Source organism: Colobus angolensis, unplaced genomic scaffold, assembly GCF_000951035.1.
Source record: "Colobus angolensis palliatus isolate OR3802 unplaced genomic scaffold, Cang.pa_1.0 Scaffold159, whole genome shotgun sequence".
In the NCBI taxonomy this organism is placed as follows: Eukaryota; Metazoa; Chordata; class Mammalia; order Primates; family Cercopithecidae; genus Colobus; species Colobus angolensis.
The window spans coordinates 1,272,080-1,290,376 of NW_012114699.1; the positions used below are offsets into that span (position 1 = coordinate 1,272,080).

Genomic DNA, 18,297 nt, shown 5'->3' on the forward strand with positions numbered 1-18,297 from the left:
TATCAATTTGAACACACTTATATCTCTTGAGTGTGTCTCTTCATCTCCACAGACATTGTTTGGACCTCTAACGCGATTCTTAGCTCTGGCCTCATTCAGTGGCCTCATAGATTTTTCTCCCTGCATCCCATTATTTCCAGTTGCAATCAATCTTCTACACTGCTGCCTACACTTCTACAATTCGCCTGTATACACTTCTTATCCGAAAAATTACAATTCATCATGAAATTCTCCACTAACTGAAAGCTTTCTTTTTCAATGCTTAAAGGAAATTTAAAAAAAACTCCTAAATTGGGCATGTGAGACTTCACAATCTGGCTCCAACACACCTTGCTCTAGTCATATTGAATGTTTCACCATTACAGGCCTTCTTCAGAGCTTTATACTTTGCACTTGCTTATCTGCTTTCTAGGAATGTCCTTCTGGTAAACTTTTATTCAAATTTTAAGTTAGATCAATCAAATATCACCTTTCTATGTACTCTGATTCCTCTAAAGAAGTTAATTGTTTCATTCTGTGTACTTCCACAGCACCTTTTTTTTTTTAATCTGTAAAAGCATTTCATACATTTAATTGCAATAACGTGTTTTGAGTGTCTATAAGTTTCCTGCAAGCAGTACTCTCCATCCTCAGCATTGGCTTCAAGGTCTGACACATATTAATTGGTAAATAAAAGCTTATTGAATAAAAATAATCCATTGAAAGGAAGTTAGAATGACATCATGGAGACAAACTCCCCTCACCCCAAATTCCTTTTGATGAAACTGCACAGAGACAAAATCTGAGGCTGGCCAACTCTTTATACTGACTCAGCATAAAATTGCTTATGTTTTTAGAACTGTCACCAGAATGCATTCTTATTTCTACCCACAATATAGTAGGTCAACTACTCTACATCCTAAACACACAACCCATAAATCACAATTGCAAATTCATCTTCTGTAAAGATAAACTTACAGATAAGTATTTTAATGAGAATTAGGCATTTCCTAAAGCCAAAAACATTTCCATAGGAAATCACTTCCCAATTGTCAGGCAGAAGAAGAAAATTATTTTAGAACAAATTTACATGCTATTAACTGAAAAAAATAGGAAATATTAAAATGAATTCCTTGAAAAGAAAGATGTAAAACTTTTACCAATTATGTTAAGGGATGAAAATGAGTAATATAGTTAACTTCACAAATATTTAATGTATATTTAAGTGTTTGAATGAATATCTTAAATTTTGGCTCAATTTAAGGTTGTTTTTACAATGTAAGATTCCAGTACTAATTAGAGTACTGTAATTTTCATTTGTGATAACTGCATTTGACATGGCAATATTTAAAGAGTAGTTTTCAATGCATGATAAGCACTTACATTTCAGTTGATAGCAGCTAATTCCTTAAATGAAACAATTATAAAGCATATATTATACGCAAAGTTTTATGGAAAATAGAGATGTCTTGATCCCCATCTTCATTGAGTATACAGTCTAGGGAAATATATACAACCATAAGAAGAGGTTAAAAAGAGGCCGGGCGTGGTGGCTTACGCCTGTAATCCCAGCACTTTGGGAGGCCGAGGTGGGCAGATCACATGAGGCCAGAAGTTTGAGAACAGCCTGGCCAATACGGTGAAACCCCATCTCTACTAAAAATACAAAAACATTAGTCAGGCATGGTGGCACGTACCTGAAATCCCAGCTACTCAGGAGGCTGAGGCATGAGAATCACTTGAGCCTAGGAGGCAGAGGTTGCAGTGAGCCAACATCATGCTACTGCAATCCAGCCTGGGCAACAGAGTGAGACTCTGTCAAAGAAAAAAAAAAAGGTAAAAAGAATGTATTCTCAAAGTTCACAGAGGAAGATCACCTACACAGTGAAACAGTGATGATGTTGGGGGTGATGGTGAGGCAAGGATTTAGTGGGAAAGGATGCTTGTAAGCTAGGCCTTGAAAGACAGTTGAATATGCGTAAAGAGAGATAGCAGCGAATTGTATACCAAGAAAGATGTAACAACACAGCAAAGGGATTGAAAAGGGATGAGGTGAGATCCTGGCAGACCAGTTAAGAAAGAAATAGCAATCTAGGTTAGATATAATGAGAGTAATGATCATGAGAATGGAGAGGAGAAAACGGATTTGAGACATGTAGAGATTAACTCTGCTGGATGAAGAAACTGATTAGATACAGTAAGTATGTGTGGTTGACTGGGTGAATGGGAGCATCATTAACAGATGTAGGTGATACAAGGAAGATGAGTGGGATTAGGAATGTTAAGATGATTGCTTCTACTTTAGAAAGATTGGTTTAGAGGTGTCAGTGTTTTATTCGTTTGGAAATGCCGGGGAGGTTAACTGAAAATTTAGGACTAGAGTTTAGGAAGGAGGTTAGGTCTGAAGAGAAATATTTGAAAGTCACTCAAATAGATGTGATCATTGAAGCCATCTGAGTAAAATATTTCGGGGTTCAAGCAGTAATCTTTAATCTTGAGCAGGAATCAGAATCCCCTGGGGGTTTATTAAACCACAAATGGGTCCCACCCCCAGGGTTTCTGACTCAATATGTCTAGAGTGGGGCTGGAGAATTTACATTCTAAAAAAATTCTCAAGTTTTGCTGATGTTGTTAGTCCATATTTGGAGGACCTAGAAAAATATGGAGGTCCTCCATATTTGGAGGACCTAGAAAATTAAGTCTATTGCTTTTTTTTCTCAGCATTAACTTATTCATAAAAAAAGATAACTTGTGCCATCTGGGCGCGGTGGCTCATGCCTATAATCCCAGCACATTCGGAGGCTGAGGCGGGTGGATCACGAGGTCAGGAGTTTGAGACCAGCCTGACCAACATGGTGAAACTCCATCTCTATTAAAAATACAAAATGTAGCTGAGTGTGGTGGGGTGCACCCAGCTACTCAGGTGGCTGAGGCAGGAGAATCACTTGAACTCGGGAGGTGGAAGTTGCAGTAAGCCGAGTTTGCGCCATTGCACTCCAGACTGGGCAACGGAGTGAGACTCTGTTTCAAAACAAGACAAAACAAAACAAAACAAAAAAACAAAAAACCTTGTGCCAATGTCAGTATCTTCTGTGTCATTAAAATAGTGTCTAACACAGTTTATCTATCAGTTGGAACAGGAAATCATATTTCTACTAGTTTTTTTGTTAGAAACTGTCTTGTCAATCCATAATTGAGAAACTAAGGCTGCCCAAAGAATATGCTCCAAAATACGGCTATTGTAGGAAGGGTTCTAAAAAATTGTTACTTTCCTTTCAGTCTCGGCTGCACAATGTTTCTACATTCTGGTAATAGGCTTTCTGGAACCCTGTTTGGTTGTCTCCACTAACCTGCTAGCTTTGTCAGCAGCCAAATATTTATTTGAGACTTTTGTCCCATATAAGCAATGGCTTGAAAAGCACTTAGTTGTTTACTTTTCATCTTACTATAAATTATTTATCCTTCAGTGTATAAATGGCTATTTGTAGGATTAGACAAATTTTGAACGTTCTGATAAGAGGACTGCAGCATCCAAATTCATGCATAATCCGTAAAAAGCACATGTAACCTACAACCTCATTTGGGTTGGCATATGAAATAGATTCTCTGAGCATATATAAACCATGTGAATTATTAACCAGTTAACATTAGCAAATTTATTTTTGAAACAAAAGTTTATGCACACAAGCATTCTCTAATGAGAAATAATTTTAGTTATAAAGATCCAACAAAAACATACCTTGAGTAGATTTTTCTACTTCTTTCTTCTTTCTACTCTGGCTATTGTAATTCATCCTCAGCTCCTGGTTATACTCGTGCAGGGTTTCCCTGGAGTTGTATGACTGTCTTGGTTTTCTTCCATCTTCACTCTCATCAGAAGAACTGGTGTAAGCTAGATCCATTTCATGCTTGACTTTTGATAGAGGCTGGTAGGGTTTGCAGTCAGTTTGCTCCATCTCTGATTAAGCAAGCTCAGTTTCATGAAAAAAGGATGAGGAAGTCCTTTAATGCAAGCAGTCCTGGAAGAGAAAGGGAAAAACACAAGCCTTCTTAGATTTATCTTTTTGTGAGGAAATTCATCTGGCAGATTAACGATTGGTCCTGATAATACTATCAAAGGAGAGAAGTAAAAGACAAACTAGATGACATGAAGCTAGCCGCAGGCAATAATAACACTCTGTGTTACATGCATACATTGTCAAGCATTAAGGATTAAGCTGGAGGTTGCAGCATCAGAAAATACTCAAGGTAAAAGAGAGACAGCCTTCAAAAATATTTGTATTCGAATTCAAATAGAGGACAACGTTGTTCTGTGGTGTGTCTGTTTTTAATGTTAAAATCAGTGGTTAGATTAAAAAATGTTACCAGATTTGAAAGTGGTGAGGAATACAAAGATTAACCCAGCACATCCCACATTTGATGTGAAAACTGGTAAGAGAACTACATTCAGAAAGAACACATTCTTGCCTCTGGTTTAATATTGTATTTAAGACAGGGGCTCTGAGGAAGGGAAGGATTCTGAGTGAGAGAGCTCATGAAATAAAGTGTCCTTGAGGGGGACTGAACTCTTTGTGCTCATATTGTGGCTTTTGAGCCTCAGGCCTGCAGAGCATTTTTAATGAGTTAGGTGGTGGTAAATTTTTGTTCTTCATAGTACTGAGAGGATGTAAACAACACTTCTGGTGAGTATACTGGTACAGGAACAGCAGGATCTAAATCGGTTTTGGAAATAGCAATTTTAAACTTCATGATAAATCACCGAAAGAACCCCGTTTCCCCATAGAATGCTGAGCTAGGAGCCACTAAAGGTCTTAGGGCCAGTAGAGGCATTAACTGCTCTACTTAGCATGGAGAGATTTGAGAAGATCAAGTGTCATCTGAGATGTCAAAGTCCTCTGTAAAGTTACAAGTCCTATAAAAATGTTCTTATTTTCATTCTTTACATTATTTTATCATCACCATTTCAGTCCACTGCTGCAACTTTGCAACTTGGTCTTTTCATACAATGTTTAAAAATTTAGTTGGAAACCAATTAACTTTATGATTTTATTTTGCAGTGAAATTGACTCCTTTATTTTTCTTCAGCTCTTCATCATATGTGTTTTCAAAGAAATCTATAGACATCCAAATGGTGGCTCCTCTATCATGTACAGTATCTCATATTTTGGAATTCCTATTGCATTTAATGGCAAGCACATAGAACACAGAAATCATTCAAAAAAGACTTTTAACTTTTCAAAGCATGATGTAGGCTGATTTTCTTTAAAAAAGGCTTATACATTTGACTGATATATGTTTTAAATGGTTCATATTGTTTTGTAGTATGAACAAAGTTTCACAAGTAAAGGTCTTCTTTTTCTAATTAAATGTTAAGGTCTTGAAGGCAGGATGTGAGTCTTAACGTCTCGTTATATCCCCCACACCGCTAAGCATTACTCTAGGCACACACGTAGTAGAAACTATTTAACTCCTGAACCTACAAACTATCTATAGAGACACCTAGTTTGGTTTGAACTAATATGAGAGATGAGCATGCTTAAAGATAAAGCAGCATATATAGATATATATGTATACACACACACACACACACACACACACACACACACACACACACACACATATATATATCTACCAATGATTCAACAACAATCTAATCTCATGCCAGTATACTGGCTTCATATACTGTCTACATACCCATAACTTCTCAGTTCATAGCTTCAGCATGGGTCTTGACCCTGAGCCACAACTTTGAATATCCAACTATATACTCAATATCTATACTTGATTGTCTAAAAGATACATCAAACATAGTATGTTCAAAAGTGAGCTCTTAATTCCTACCCCTTCCCAAACCTAATCCTTCCATTGTCTTCTTTATATTGATATTAATAAGTGGCCACAATGCTCTTCTGTTTGCTCAGGCCAAAGAACTTGAAGTCATTTTTGACTCCTGTCTTTCACAACCCACACGCAATCCGTCAGTAAACCCTGTTGGTCTTGCCTTTGATATGTATCCAGAATCCAACCAGATCTGTTCAATTTCCCACTACCACATCAGTTCAAGCCATCATATCCCTCCTGGATTATTGCAATTGTTTCCTAATTGGTTTCCTTCTTAAACTACTGCCCTCCACACTGCAGCCAGAATAAAACTTTAAAATTTAAGTCGTATCATGTCTCTCCTTTGCTCAGAAGCATGTACCCTACTCTACCTTTGCTCATGTATCCTAGCTGCACTAACCCTGTTGCTGTTTGTGAAAACACCAGGCATATTTGTGCTTCACAGCCTTTGCAACCTCCCATCAAAAAATACCAGAAAATGGTACATCTCATCTTTCTGCTTGTCTTTCAAAGAACTTATTACCAAATTACACACTATGTATTTTACTTATTTGTTTATCATCTGCCATCTGTCACTGCCCACTAAAACATAAGCTCCATGAAGGGAGGCATTTTTATCTCTTCTACACATTGCTATATCATTCAGAAAAAGCATAGTGCCTTGCATGTAGTAGATACTTGGTCAATACATGTTGAATGAATAAATAAACAATTGTTGAAAACTCTCAAGAGGGTCTGGAGAGAATGTGGAAATGTATAAGCCATAGTCTCTGCCCCTGAGAAACTCACAGCTTAATATATACAATAAGTGAACAACTCTACTACAAAGCAGAATGAAGTGGCTCTTACACACAAAAGACAAAAACAGTAATGTATGAGCACTAAAGATGAAGATATTGAAAAAGGATTGCACTTGATTCAGCTAGTTGTCACCACAACCACTGAAATTCCATTGAGCATCCATAATGCCAGTTTTAATCTCTTTCTTCTTAGGTTTCCATAACATGATCTTCAGGAGATGCTATGGAAACCTAAGAAGAAAGGTGAACAGTTGTCTGACTTTGCTACAAACAGTGCAAATTGAGAACCGTACCAATAGCAGGCTTCCAGAGATGTAGTTTTATAGCCAGGGATTAGGCTTTCACCCAGAAAAGGAGGCATCTATAAAATTCACCTAACGTCTAAACGGGTCTTTCCTTTCTACAAATGCCACAGCTTCCCTGGTCCATCCCATATCCAGCCATGTCTCTTTGCATGGAACACTGATGATTCACACAGCTTTAATCTAGCCCCGAGAGCTTTCTCAAGCTATGTGCACCAATTTCAACTGTAAAGTGGGCAGCTTTACTCGGAGGTCCCTTAGTTATGGCAAGTCAGTATTTCCTCCCTCTCAAAATGTGTTCATCTTCTCAAACTTCCCCATCTCTGTTAATAGCCACATTAGTAGTTCAAGTCAGAAACCTAGAACTTACCACTCCTCCATCCACACAAGCATCTACCTCATTGCTAGGTTGCATTGCAATCTACAGTCTCTCTCTCTTCCTTTCCATCCCAGTTGCCACCGCTTTAGCTAAGTCCCTCATCAGTTCTGCCTGAACTGTAGACATTCCTTCCCCCATACCCTTCCTGCTCCAACCCATTCTGCACACTGCCACTAGGGTCAATGTAAAGTTCTTCAGTGGCTGTGAGAGCTGAACTATAAAAGGAATGTATTAGTGGGCTAGATACTGGAAACAGGAGAAAATAAATTTGACAAGGGTAGTTGCATTATTAAAAATATACAAAGAGTGTCTGAAACTTCTAAGCTGCTCAAGAATACTATATATTCAAAGTAGAGTTTAGGTAAATAAAAAGGGTTGTTGAGTGGGATAAAATATATATACAGAAACTTTGAAAAACTTGCTCAGTTTTTCTGTTAACGTAAAACAACACCAAAAAATTAAATCTATTAATTAAAATACAAAAATAAAAAGGTAAAAATAATTCACCGAACTTCATTTCAACCAATTCATTTCAACTTAAGCTTCATTAACTTAACTTCATTTCAACTTAAGCTTCAGTTGATTATGAATCTCCACTAATCTTAATGCCACTCAAACCTAACAATTTAAATTTAAAAATGAAAAATGTCTCACTTTGAATGCTGAATGTTATGTTTTGGCAAATATGATTTATCATGTTAAAATCACTCTTATTTTTATGTATGGAAACTGAGACATTCTCTTTTCCCTCCATAGGTTTATTTGCAACCAGAGAGAGAGAGAGAGAGACTTTCCTATAGCCATTTGGAAACTCTTTCAAATATCTAATCATAGCTATTCATAGCCATGAATCAGCTAGGAGTGTCATATCTATTCAAGGTTATTAAGTGTCCTTGGAAGCAATCTTCCTTCAAACCACAAAAGTGGTATAAACCAAGAGAAAATAATCCTTTCCTGCTCCTTGACCCTCAACGATAACTTTTTGTCCTAAAATTTGTGTCAGTGGACCCAGGTGACAAGGAAAACTTTCCAGGTCTCTCTAAGCATGTGATATGGAGGTGCACACAATTCTGTGTGCCTGGAGTTGTGAAATAGTAACTGTCATATTTGTCAAAGGCTTGAGAAACAGAGTTTGAATTCACCAATAAATAACTCATCTTTTTCAAAATAAAAAAGTAGAAAACATTAAGAAAAAGATTAAAATTTTAAATCCACCAAAGGTTGAAAGCATAATAATTCTGAAAGAATGTTGTTCCAAATACTCTATGGTAAAGTACAGGTTCATATTTGCTTAATTGACTTTTTCATTCAGTGCCCATCATGGCATCCTGGGGGTCCACTGTCAAGTAAATGTTATTTAGACATGATGATGAAACTGTCAACTTACAGAAAAATCAAATATACATATAACGCTATTCAAACCCAAATAATATCATTTCTGTATTATTTTGATAATGATAAACTCTAAGACAAAGCAAATGTGTATGGAAAACACATGCTGCTATGGAACAGAGTGCAAAACAAAGAAGTCAATTATTGTTTCTACTGCAGAAGATGCCTTCAGATAGTCCACAAAGTATGAATTCCAATGTCACCACCTGTGGCTTGCTCTTGTACTTTAAACTCTCTACTTGCTAACAAGACAAACTCTAAGTGACTTTAGAAGAGAGCCATGGAGACTTATGTTCATTTATTTAGTCACTGTAAGGTTAGAGAGAGACAACTTAGTATGTGGAAATAATTCACCTTCAAGTGACAGAATTATCACAATAAAAGTAACAGCAGCAGCAGCTGCAGCAGTTAATTCATAAAGCAGTTATCAGGTACCAGGTGCTATATTAGTGCTTTTATTACATTAACTCATTTAATTCTTATAGCACCCTGTGAGGTAGGTACTGTTTTTAATCCCCATTTTGCAGATAAAGAAAACCAAGGAACAGAGAGGTTAAGTTACTTGCCAAAGTCACACATGTAGTAAATAGCAGGACTGAGATTTCAATTCCTACAGTCTGTCTCCAATGGCCCCACTCTTAACTACTCCTCTACATCGCTCTTTAGAACATGTGGCAGAATGACCTTAGGCAAATCACCTCCCCTCTCTCAGGGCATTCTTTTTCTAAATGTAAAATAAGGAGATTGCATTATCTCAAAGAACTCTTTCAACTCTAAAATTCTACAATTGTATCTGAAATATGAAGGGAAGTTTAGATTGATTTGCAAAATGTAAAATGATGAGTATAAAGGCCATGTTTACATTATTTATCATTCCTTCTTCTCTTTCCTTTTTTCCTTTCTCCTCCTCTCCCTATCCCTAGCCTTCTCACACACACTCCAATCTACTGTAGCGTAGTTGAACTAAAATATTGTTTTGAATCCGTGGACCTGAGTATATATCTATGCACTGGGGATAACTTTTCCTCCACTATCCTTTTATGTTCTTTTCATTTCTCATTCTTAATCAACACATTGCCCTCTTAAAATGGGAACCTGTTCCTGGTTTACCCTCAGAAAATACAGTCTGGTCCTACTCACAGCAGCTGCTTATAGTTTGGAACTTCCACCAAATAGTCTCACTCCACCTCAGAAAAATAAATTAAAGGGTACATAGAACATTGCCTAAGGATACCAGGCCTTCTCAGCACAACAGATAGAGGAAATGAGGCCACACAGTGCCTGGGGAATAGCTAGCAAAGGAGGATAGCACTCTTTGGAATTATTACAATAATTTTTCCTCAATAAGGACCTATTACATTAATGCAGATTGACTGATTCAGAAAACACTGGATTTAGGAAGCTCTTAAAAGAAAGGTGAAATTCTGACTGATTCTCCTCTTGCCTTTCTTTGTTTTTCTAAGGAAGCACTTGAGAAGTGAACTGCTGTGGGTGTGAGAAAATAAAAGCTGTAAAAGTACATAATCACTTAATCTCCCCCATAATCCTACCAGCCTGTAAGAGTGACTGCTGTCATTCTGGTCCATTTCCCTCCAGTCATAATATGCACACAAATTTCTTCATGTTGCTTCCTTCACTCTTCATGATTTTTTGCATGTTTCTACGCAGTATCTATAACACTCATTTTTAGTGGCTGGGTAGAGTGAAGGCACAATAATTTACATATGCGTTCCCCAATTGTTGGATATTTACACTCCTCCCTCACCATTTACAAGTATTATAACTGAAGCCATATAAAGATACCATGAACATCTTTAATTTTTTTTTTTTATTATTTCCTTAGGGTAAATTCCAAGAAGTTGAATTAATGAGCCAAAAAGTTTGAACATTTTTGTGGCTTTAGGGGATTGTAATGATTTACACTGTCATTAGCAATGTGTGGGAACACTCTCTTCTTTCATTGTACCCTTGTCAACTTTGAGTATTATTTTTTTAATGTCTATTTAAAATAAGTAAATTAATGGTGCTTTCTTTTAGTTTGAATTTCCTTATTACTGAGGCTGAATATTTTTTCTGTACGTGTTTGCTAGTTATATTTCCTTTCTTATTAACTGTCTATTTATGGGGCTTTTTCACATTTACCTATTGAGAAGCTGAGTTTAAAAAAAATTGAATCGGGCTGGGCGCGGTGGCTCACGCCTGTAATCCCAGCACTTTTAAAGGCCTAGGCAGGCGGATCACGAGGTTAGGAGTACGAGAACAGCCTGGCCAACATGGTGAAACCCCATCTGTACTAAAAACACAAAAATTAGCCAGGTGTCATGGTGGGCTCCTGTAATCCCAGCTACTTGGGATGCTGAGGCAGGAGAATTGCTTGAACCCAGGAGGCATAGGTTGCAGTGAGATGAGATCATGCCACTGCACTCCAGCCTAGGTGAAAGAGCAAGAATCTATCTCGAAAAAAAAAATTAAATCATATTGATGCCATAAAACAAGTATATTAACCTTTTATCCATAGTATTTGTTGAAACTATCTTTCACAGTCTGTTGGCCATTTTCATTTTTGTTCTTTTTGTTGATGAATGTTACTCTAAAAGGAAAACATGGTCACCAACTGGACATAAACAAGTTGCTTTAGAAAAATATGACAAAACTTTATAAAACCATGAGTTTTTCCAAAAACAATTTTAGTCTAATTATTCAGTGGCTGCTTGATTGACACAGGAACAGATAACCAAACACCACATGTTCTCACTCATAAGTGAGAATTGAACAATGAGAACACATGGACACAGGGAGGGGAACATCACACACCAGTGCCTGTCGGCGGGGGTGGGAGACAAGGGGGGGAAATACCTGATGTAGATGACGAGTTGATGGGTGCAGCAAGCCACCATGGCACACGTATACCTATGTAACAAACCTGCACGTTCTGCACATGTATCCCAGAACTTAAAGTATAATAATAATAATAATAACAACAACAAAAAGCAAGAAAGCATAAGAGAGCAAGAAGGCATCAAAGTTGCTTTTACAACAGACCCACTCTCTTGATAATGAACCCACACTCATCATAATGTCATGAATCCATTCATGGTAGCAGAGCCCTCATTTCCTACTCACCTGTTAAAGTTCCCACTTCTCAACACTGTTACATTGGACATTAAGTTTCCAACACACAAACTTTGGGGGACACATTCAAACCATAACAATGGCATTAGTTTACACGTATTTGTTTAATCTACTTGTTCTATTAACATTTTAAAAATCTTACAGTGGAAGAATAAAAGGTCTATCCTGCAAAAATATTCCTTCAAAACTAATTTGACTCAATTGCAAAAACACCTGCAGTCCATATCCTCAAGGTGCTTTGGCACGCTCTTTAGGACACTTTAAAAGAGAAAAATGGAAGTTGCTTAATTCTACAATTAAATAGCAATGATCTCACATCTCTTTTTGTAGATTCTTGATTTTTCTGAATGGATGTGTCTTTATTTTTCTCATTACTTTTGTTAAAGCCTCAAAACTTTTTATGGACACCAATGTTGGATCACATGAGACAAGTGGAGAGGGTGAAGAATTCGTGAATGGAAAAGGTGGTGGTGCCACTGAACTCCATAAAGAAACTCTAACACAAATTATCTTGGAGGCTTACTCTCATTCAGTATTTACCATTCCTGCTTAGGGAATCTTGACTCCAAATCTACCCCATAGATACCACACACACACGTCTGAACACAATTCTCAGGGACTGACACTATATATATAATGGTTTTGAAGATTTATTGAGTATTTCACATGATCCCATTAGATAAATGGCAACAGCTTAGTGCCTCCCAAAATGAGGCTCCAGAAACTCTGGTTTATATCTCAAATTCATTGAAGCAGAACTTTTTTGTAACTGTATAAATACCTAGCATATTTTTATCCCTTAGTAATTTGCAAATAATATACAATTCTGAGTTGCAGTGATAACTATCTCCAACACATCCTTTCTTTTGAAACTCCAGCACCTTCTAAAGTAATTTCAAATTATCTTTTTCTTATTACTTCTCAATATCCTTTGTGGTGGATTATGTAGATCACCTAAACACTTCATATAGGAAACAATCTTCAAGGAAATTGAAGGTAACTGGATGTATAAAAGCTTTTTTACTCTTTAGAGAAGAACAATAGCTGCTTATTTCCACAAATAAACAATCATATTCAATTCATTTTTCTACAATGAAATCCACTGGGGTTTTGTAAATTTTATAGTAATCTTAGCATTAAAGTACTTATCCAAAATGTAGTATCAAATTTAATAGAGTATCTTCAAAAGTAATAGGATTTAAATATGGTATTATACAACCGAAGATATAACTTTATTCTAGAGTTTCCAAACAGCAAGTATTAATCTCAGCTTTCTACTGCCATTCATCTTCAGCATTAGCTTAGTGAAATCAGCACTGTATCAGTAACCTCCTCAAGTTTCATGTATAACAACTGGAAGCAGTAGCATTTCTACTGCTTACTACTGGAGACTCATTTTCAATTATGCTAAAGATTAGACTGAAAAGGAGCTAATCAAATTAACATAACATATTCAACAAAGATACAGACCCTTTAGTGACTTAATTGCAGAGGTGGATACAGCGGTTAATAATGATTGTCGGGACTTGTACCAAATATTTTGCTGTGGTGGGCAAATGATAACTATGCCGAAGGCGGCAGACTGTATTAGAAATATCTGTATATAAGGGTTCTAAAAGAAGGCTCTAGACTCCACTTTATGTCAAAATAGTGTTCCTTTATTTCATGTCTATAAAGTGGGGAAATACCTAATATCATTATTGTGAATCTCACAGGGTTGTCATGGCTAGCACAAGAGAATAATTAGACTGAAAGTTTTAAAAAATACGAGTACCAGAGGAAAGCTTCTGGTACAGGTTAAACTTATCAGCTTTCTTAAATACTACTATAAATAATAATTATTAATATTATTTAATACTATACTTAGTTAATAATAACTAATCATTATTTTTATCAGAATTAGAAGTACTAGAAAGAAGATACAGGCACTCTTTTAAGCAACTTTCATCCATAATCACATTTAATCCTCAAAAATCTTATAATGAGATATGTTTCCTCATTTTACAGATGAGGAAACAGAAGCACAGAGAGGTTAACTGTTTCACCAAGATCACACAGCTAGTGGAGCCAGAATTCAAATCCAAAAGGTCTGGCTCCAGAGCCTGTACTCTTAATTTCTTTGCTATGTGGCGGTCACAGAATCTCTGAAATAAGGTTCAAAGGAAGCTGCTGGAATCAGTGTAGGAAACTCAGGTAAGACTTTCAGGTGCAGCTTGGAAAGATACTAAGAAGACTTTAGATCCTACAGAGCATCTGAAAAAGTATTTGGCCTTGCTTATGTAACAAAGAAAATAAGCTTCTTGGACAAGAATGGCACAACGAGGCCCAGAAAAAAGGGAATCCATATCCAGTTTCATTCATAGCATCCTAAGATCCTAAGATGCTATGAATGAAACCAGAAAAACTATAAAGACATGGCTGCTCTGCAAGGTTATTAGGTGTCAGTCTATAACATAATTCCCCCCACCTACCCTATTTCTCACTTACTACATAACCAGATGAAAGAGGGCTAGAATTGACTTGATGTTGTTGGGTCAATATGTAATCAGTTTGTTACAGATCTCTGCACAATTCCAGGCCACAAACAGGAAATTTGCTGACTTCCTCAGCCTCCCTACAAACAAATGTTCAGGAAGAACATAGCACAAATAGAACTGTAATTTTCTCCTTTGTGATTCCCTCTTCTAATATCCATATTTTCATATTCACCTACAAGAGTAATACAATGTAATTGCAAATGGGTTGCTACCATAGAGAGTAGGGTTGGCATAATGTAGCAGAAAGGGCATTGAACTTGGAGTCAGGAAGTCTGAGCTTGGGCCCATTGTGTCACGTACTGTATGACATTGGATAAATCAGTTAACTTCCCTTCCTTTTTCATACTAAAGATTAAATGCCCTTTTTCCCTCAGAGTGCTGGCAGGTGACTCAAAAGAATACACATGAAAAAGCCACGTAAACTGGAAGGCATTTTATAAAATTATGATTACTAATACCTGTTGTGATTTTAAATGTATCAAAACTAGGCTGTCTGTTGTTTTTGAGAAAAATATCATTCAGGGAGTCAGTTTACGCCAGATGTTGTGGGCCACACCAGAATAACTAAGTGCTAGATCAAATTACTGACTTTGTTGCTTTGTTTTTGTTGTTGATTTGTTTACTATTTCTTTTTTCAAATAGCATTATTGAGTTTAATTTTCATAAATACAATTCACTCATTTTAAGTGTAAAATTCAATGATTTGGGGTCCACTTACAGAGTTGTGAAACTGTCACCACCATCCATATTTAAAACATTTCCATCACCCTACAAATAATTCCCAAATCTAGTAAGCAGTCATTCCCAGTATCCCTTCTCTCCCAACCCCTGGCGACCACTAATCTACTTTCTGTCTCTATGGTCTGTCTGTTATGGACATTTTCGGTAAATTAAATTGAATCATACAATACATGGTTGTCTACTTGGCTTCTTTGACAATGCTCTTGAGGTTTATCCATATTGTAGTGTGTATCAGTATTTCACGTCCTTTTAAATTTCTCAATATATTCCTTTTTACATGTTGTGTTATTCTGCCCCTTTCTCTGTCACCTTCTGGGACTCATATTATGCATGTGCTGATATGCTTGATGTTGTCCCACATATCTTTGAGGTTCTGTTTTGTGTGTGTGTGTGTGTGCATGTGTGTGTGTGATCTTTTTCCTCTGTTTTTTCAGATTGAATAAAATCTATAGATCAATCTTCAAGTTAGCTGATTGTTTCTTTTGCCAAATTCAACCTGTTTTTGAGTCTCTATAGTGAATTTTTCATTTAAATTATGATACTTTTGAATCCTAGAATTTCCAGTTAGTTCTTCTCATAGAGGGAATTTTACTTCTTTCTTGAAAATCAATAATTTGGTCTTTTTGTCACACTTTCCATTAAGCCTTCATCAATGGTTTATTTGACTAGTCTGAACATATTTATAATAGTTGCTTTGAAGATTTGTCTGCTAATTGCAAAAGCTGGTGACACTCAGAGACAGTTTATATTCACTTTTTTGTTGTTTTACTGAGAATGAGTTTTATTCTCCTATTTATCTGCATGTCTCATAGTGTTGTTTTATGTTGAAAACTGGACATTTTAGATAACATAGTATAGCTGCTCTGGATTCTGATTTTCTCTCCCTGAAGGTTATTGTTACATTTTGTCTGGTTGTTTCTTTATTTAGTCATTTGCTTGGGCTATATTTGTGAAATATGTCACTCTATGATATGTGGCTGCTGATTTCCTTTGTCAATTTTTCTGTTATATTCTTTTTAAGTCTGGTTTCCTACGGGTCATACCTGTGTCCTTGTAGCATTGTGGCTGGTCAATGATTGCACAGAGGTTGTTCTCACCCATCTTGAGCAGATATGTGTTCTATTCTCTGACAATGGATCTCTGTGTGGGAATGAGAGCTCACTCAATGTTGATGGCATTTTCATATTTGCCCTGCAGCTTTCATTATCCACAGGGCTTTTCATGTCTCCACTGTGTTGACCAGCAGTGTGTGGCGGGCTTAAGCCCTCTTAGGTAGGTCTCTATTGTCTGCTGCACATAAGCTCAGCCTCAGTCAGAAACATGCTTTTCCTAGTCACAACCACAACCTCAGGTTAGTGGAACTGCTAGCCTTCCCCACTGGCCCAACTTTGAGACTGTGACATCTACCAACAATGGGACTGGGTGTGGGCATCATTCACCTCTTCACAAATGAAGCATTTTCAACCATGCCAATGCAGCTACAATTCTTACAGCCCGCTCCACCCCAGCAGAACCTTGGCATTTGCCAAGCTCAGAGTCGAAGGTGGGGATCATGAGCAGTCCCAGGCCTAATCATCATAGATTCCCACTTTTATTACCCACAGTCCAATAGTTTATTCAAATACAAATGCTTCTTGGATTGTTGTAGGCCTTTGGTTGATTTCCAGGTACTTAAGGGTTGTTTTTGTCAATTCGTTGAGCTCCATAATTGTTCTGGGGAAGTTCATTCGTAGATTATCTCATTAGACTACAGAGAGAAGTTCTGCCCAAATAACTGATGTTTTAATGGCAGGATTTTGTAGAAGTGCTATACATTAGGGATTTTTTTGCTTAAGATTTCAAAGACTTAGTGAAAAAAAAAAAAAAGCAAAATGTTTCATTAATAATTTTATTTTGATTATATATTGTTATATTTTGGATATACTGTGTTAAGTAAAATCTGTTTTTAAAATTAATTTCGGCCGGGCGCGGTGACTCAAGCCTGTAATCCCAGCACTTTGGGAGGCCGAGACGGGTGGATCACGAGGTCAGGAGATCGAGACCATCCTGGCTAACACGGTGAAACCCCGTCTCTACTAAAAAATACAAAAAACTAGCCGGGCGAGATGGCGGGCGCCTGTAGTCCCAGCTACTCGGGAGGCTGAGGCAGGAGAATGGCGTAAACCCGGGAGGTGGAGCTTGCAGTGAGCCGAGATCGCGCCACTGCACTCCAGCCTGGGCCCCACGGAGCTAGACTCCGTCTCAAAAAATAAAAATAAAAAAAAAATAAAATAAATAAAAATAAAATTAATTTCATGTGACTTCTAGAAAATTTTAAATTACATATATGTCTTCGGTTGTATTTCCATTAGGCAGCAGAAAACTAGGTCTCATAGCCAGCTTACAGGAAGTACTGGAGATGGAGAAACATATCAAATAATGCAATGGGGATACAAATATCAAAATACAGAATGCGAAAAAATCCATAGGAAAAAGTGACCCCTTTTTTTAAACAAATAAATTGGAAAGAAAAAATAAAAGAAGGAAGGGAAATATGAGGATTATAAAAGAGATTTAAGAGACATACTAAAAAATTGTAATGTGTGCATCTTGTTTGGATTTTCATTTCAACAAAGAAATGAAAATACTATACACATATTTATGAGATCATTTGGGGAAATGGGAATGTACAGGATATCTGAAGGTATTAAAGATTTGTTGTTCATTTTTAATGGGCAATATGGTATTGTAGTAAGGTTAGAGTTTTTATACCTTGTGATCACATGCTAAAGTTTTATGGATGAAATTATATCTTGGATTTACTTCAAAAATTCATGGAAGAGGCTGGGCTTGGTGGCTCACACCTATAATCCTAGCACTTTGGGATGCCGAGATGGAAGGAACGCTTGAAGCCAGGAGTTCGAGACCAGCCTGGCCAACATAGCAAGACCCCATCTTTAATAAAAAAAATCATGGAGGAAAGAAAGGGAGTTGAGTGGCTTGTAGATACAGCAATATGGTTTATGAGTTGAAAATCATCAAAGTTATATGATCGCTAAGTGTTGGGTTCATCTAATTGTGTGCTTTACTTTTGTATACAGATGCTCTTTAACATATAATGGTGTTAACTCACAATAAACCCATCATCCGTCAAAAATACCACACGTCGAAAATGTATTTAATACCCTGATAAACCCATGGTAAAGCTTAAAAAT

The 18,297-nt window shown here is 36.8% G+C and overlaps 1 protein-coding gene across 2 annotated transcripts in view; it reads right to left on the reverse strand.

Moving 5' to 3' along the window:
• TENM1 (teneurin transmembrane protein 1) overlaps positions 1–3,998 on the reverse strand; it is a 630,397-nt gene extending 626,399 nt beyond the window's left edge. For both annotated transcript variants that reach the window (XM_011936960.1, XM_011936959.1), the window contains exon 1: positions 3,719–3,998. In XM_011936960.1, coding sequence (XP_011792350.1) covers positions 3,719–3,935 — 217 coding nt within the window. In that variant the 5' untranslated portion in view covers positions 3,936–3,998. The remainder of the gene's footprint in view (positions 1–3,718) is intronic.
• Between the last annotated feature and the right edge of the window lie 14,299 nt (positions 3,999–18,297).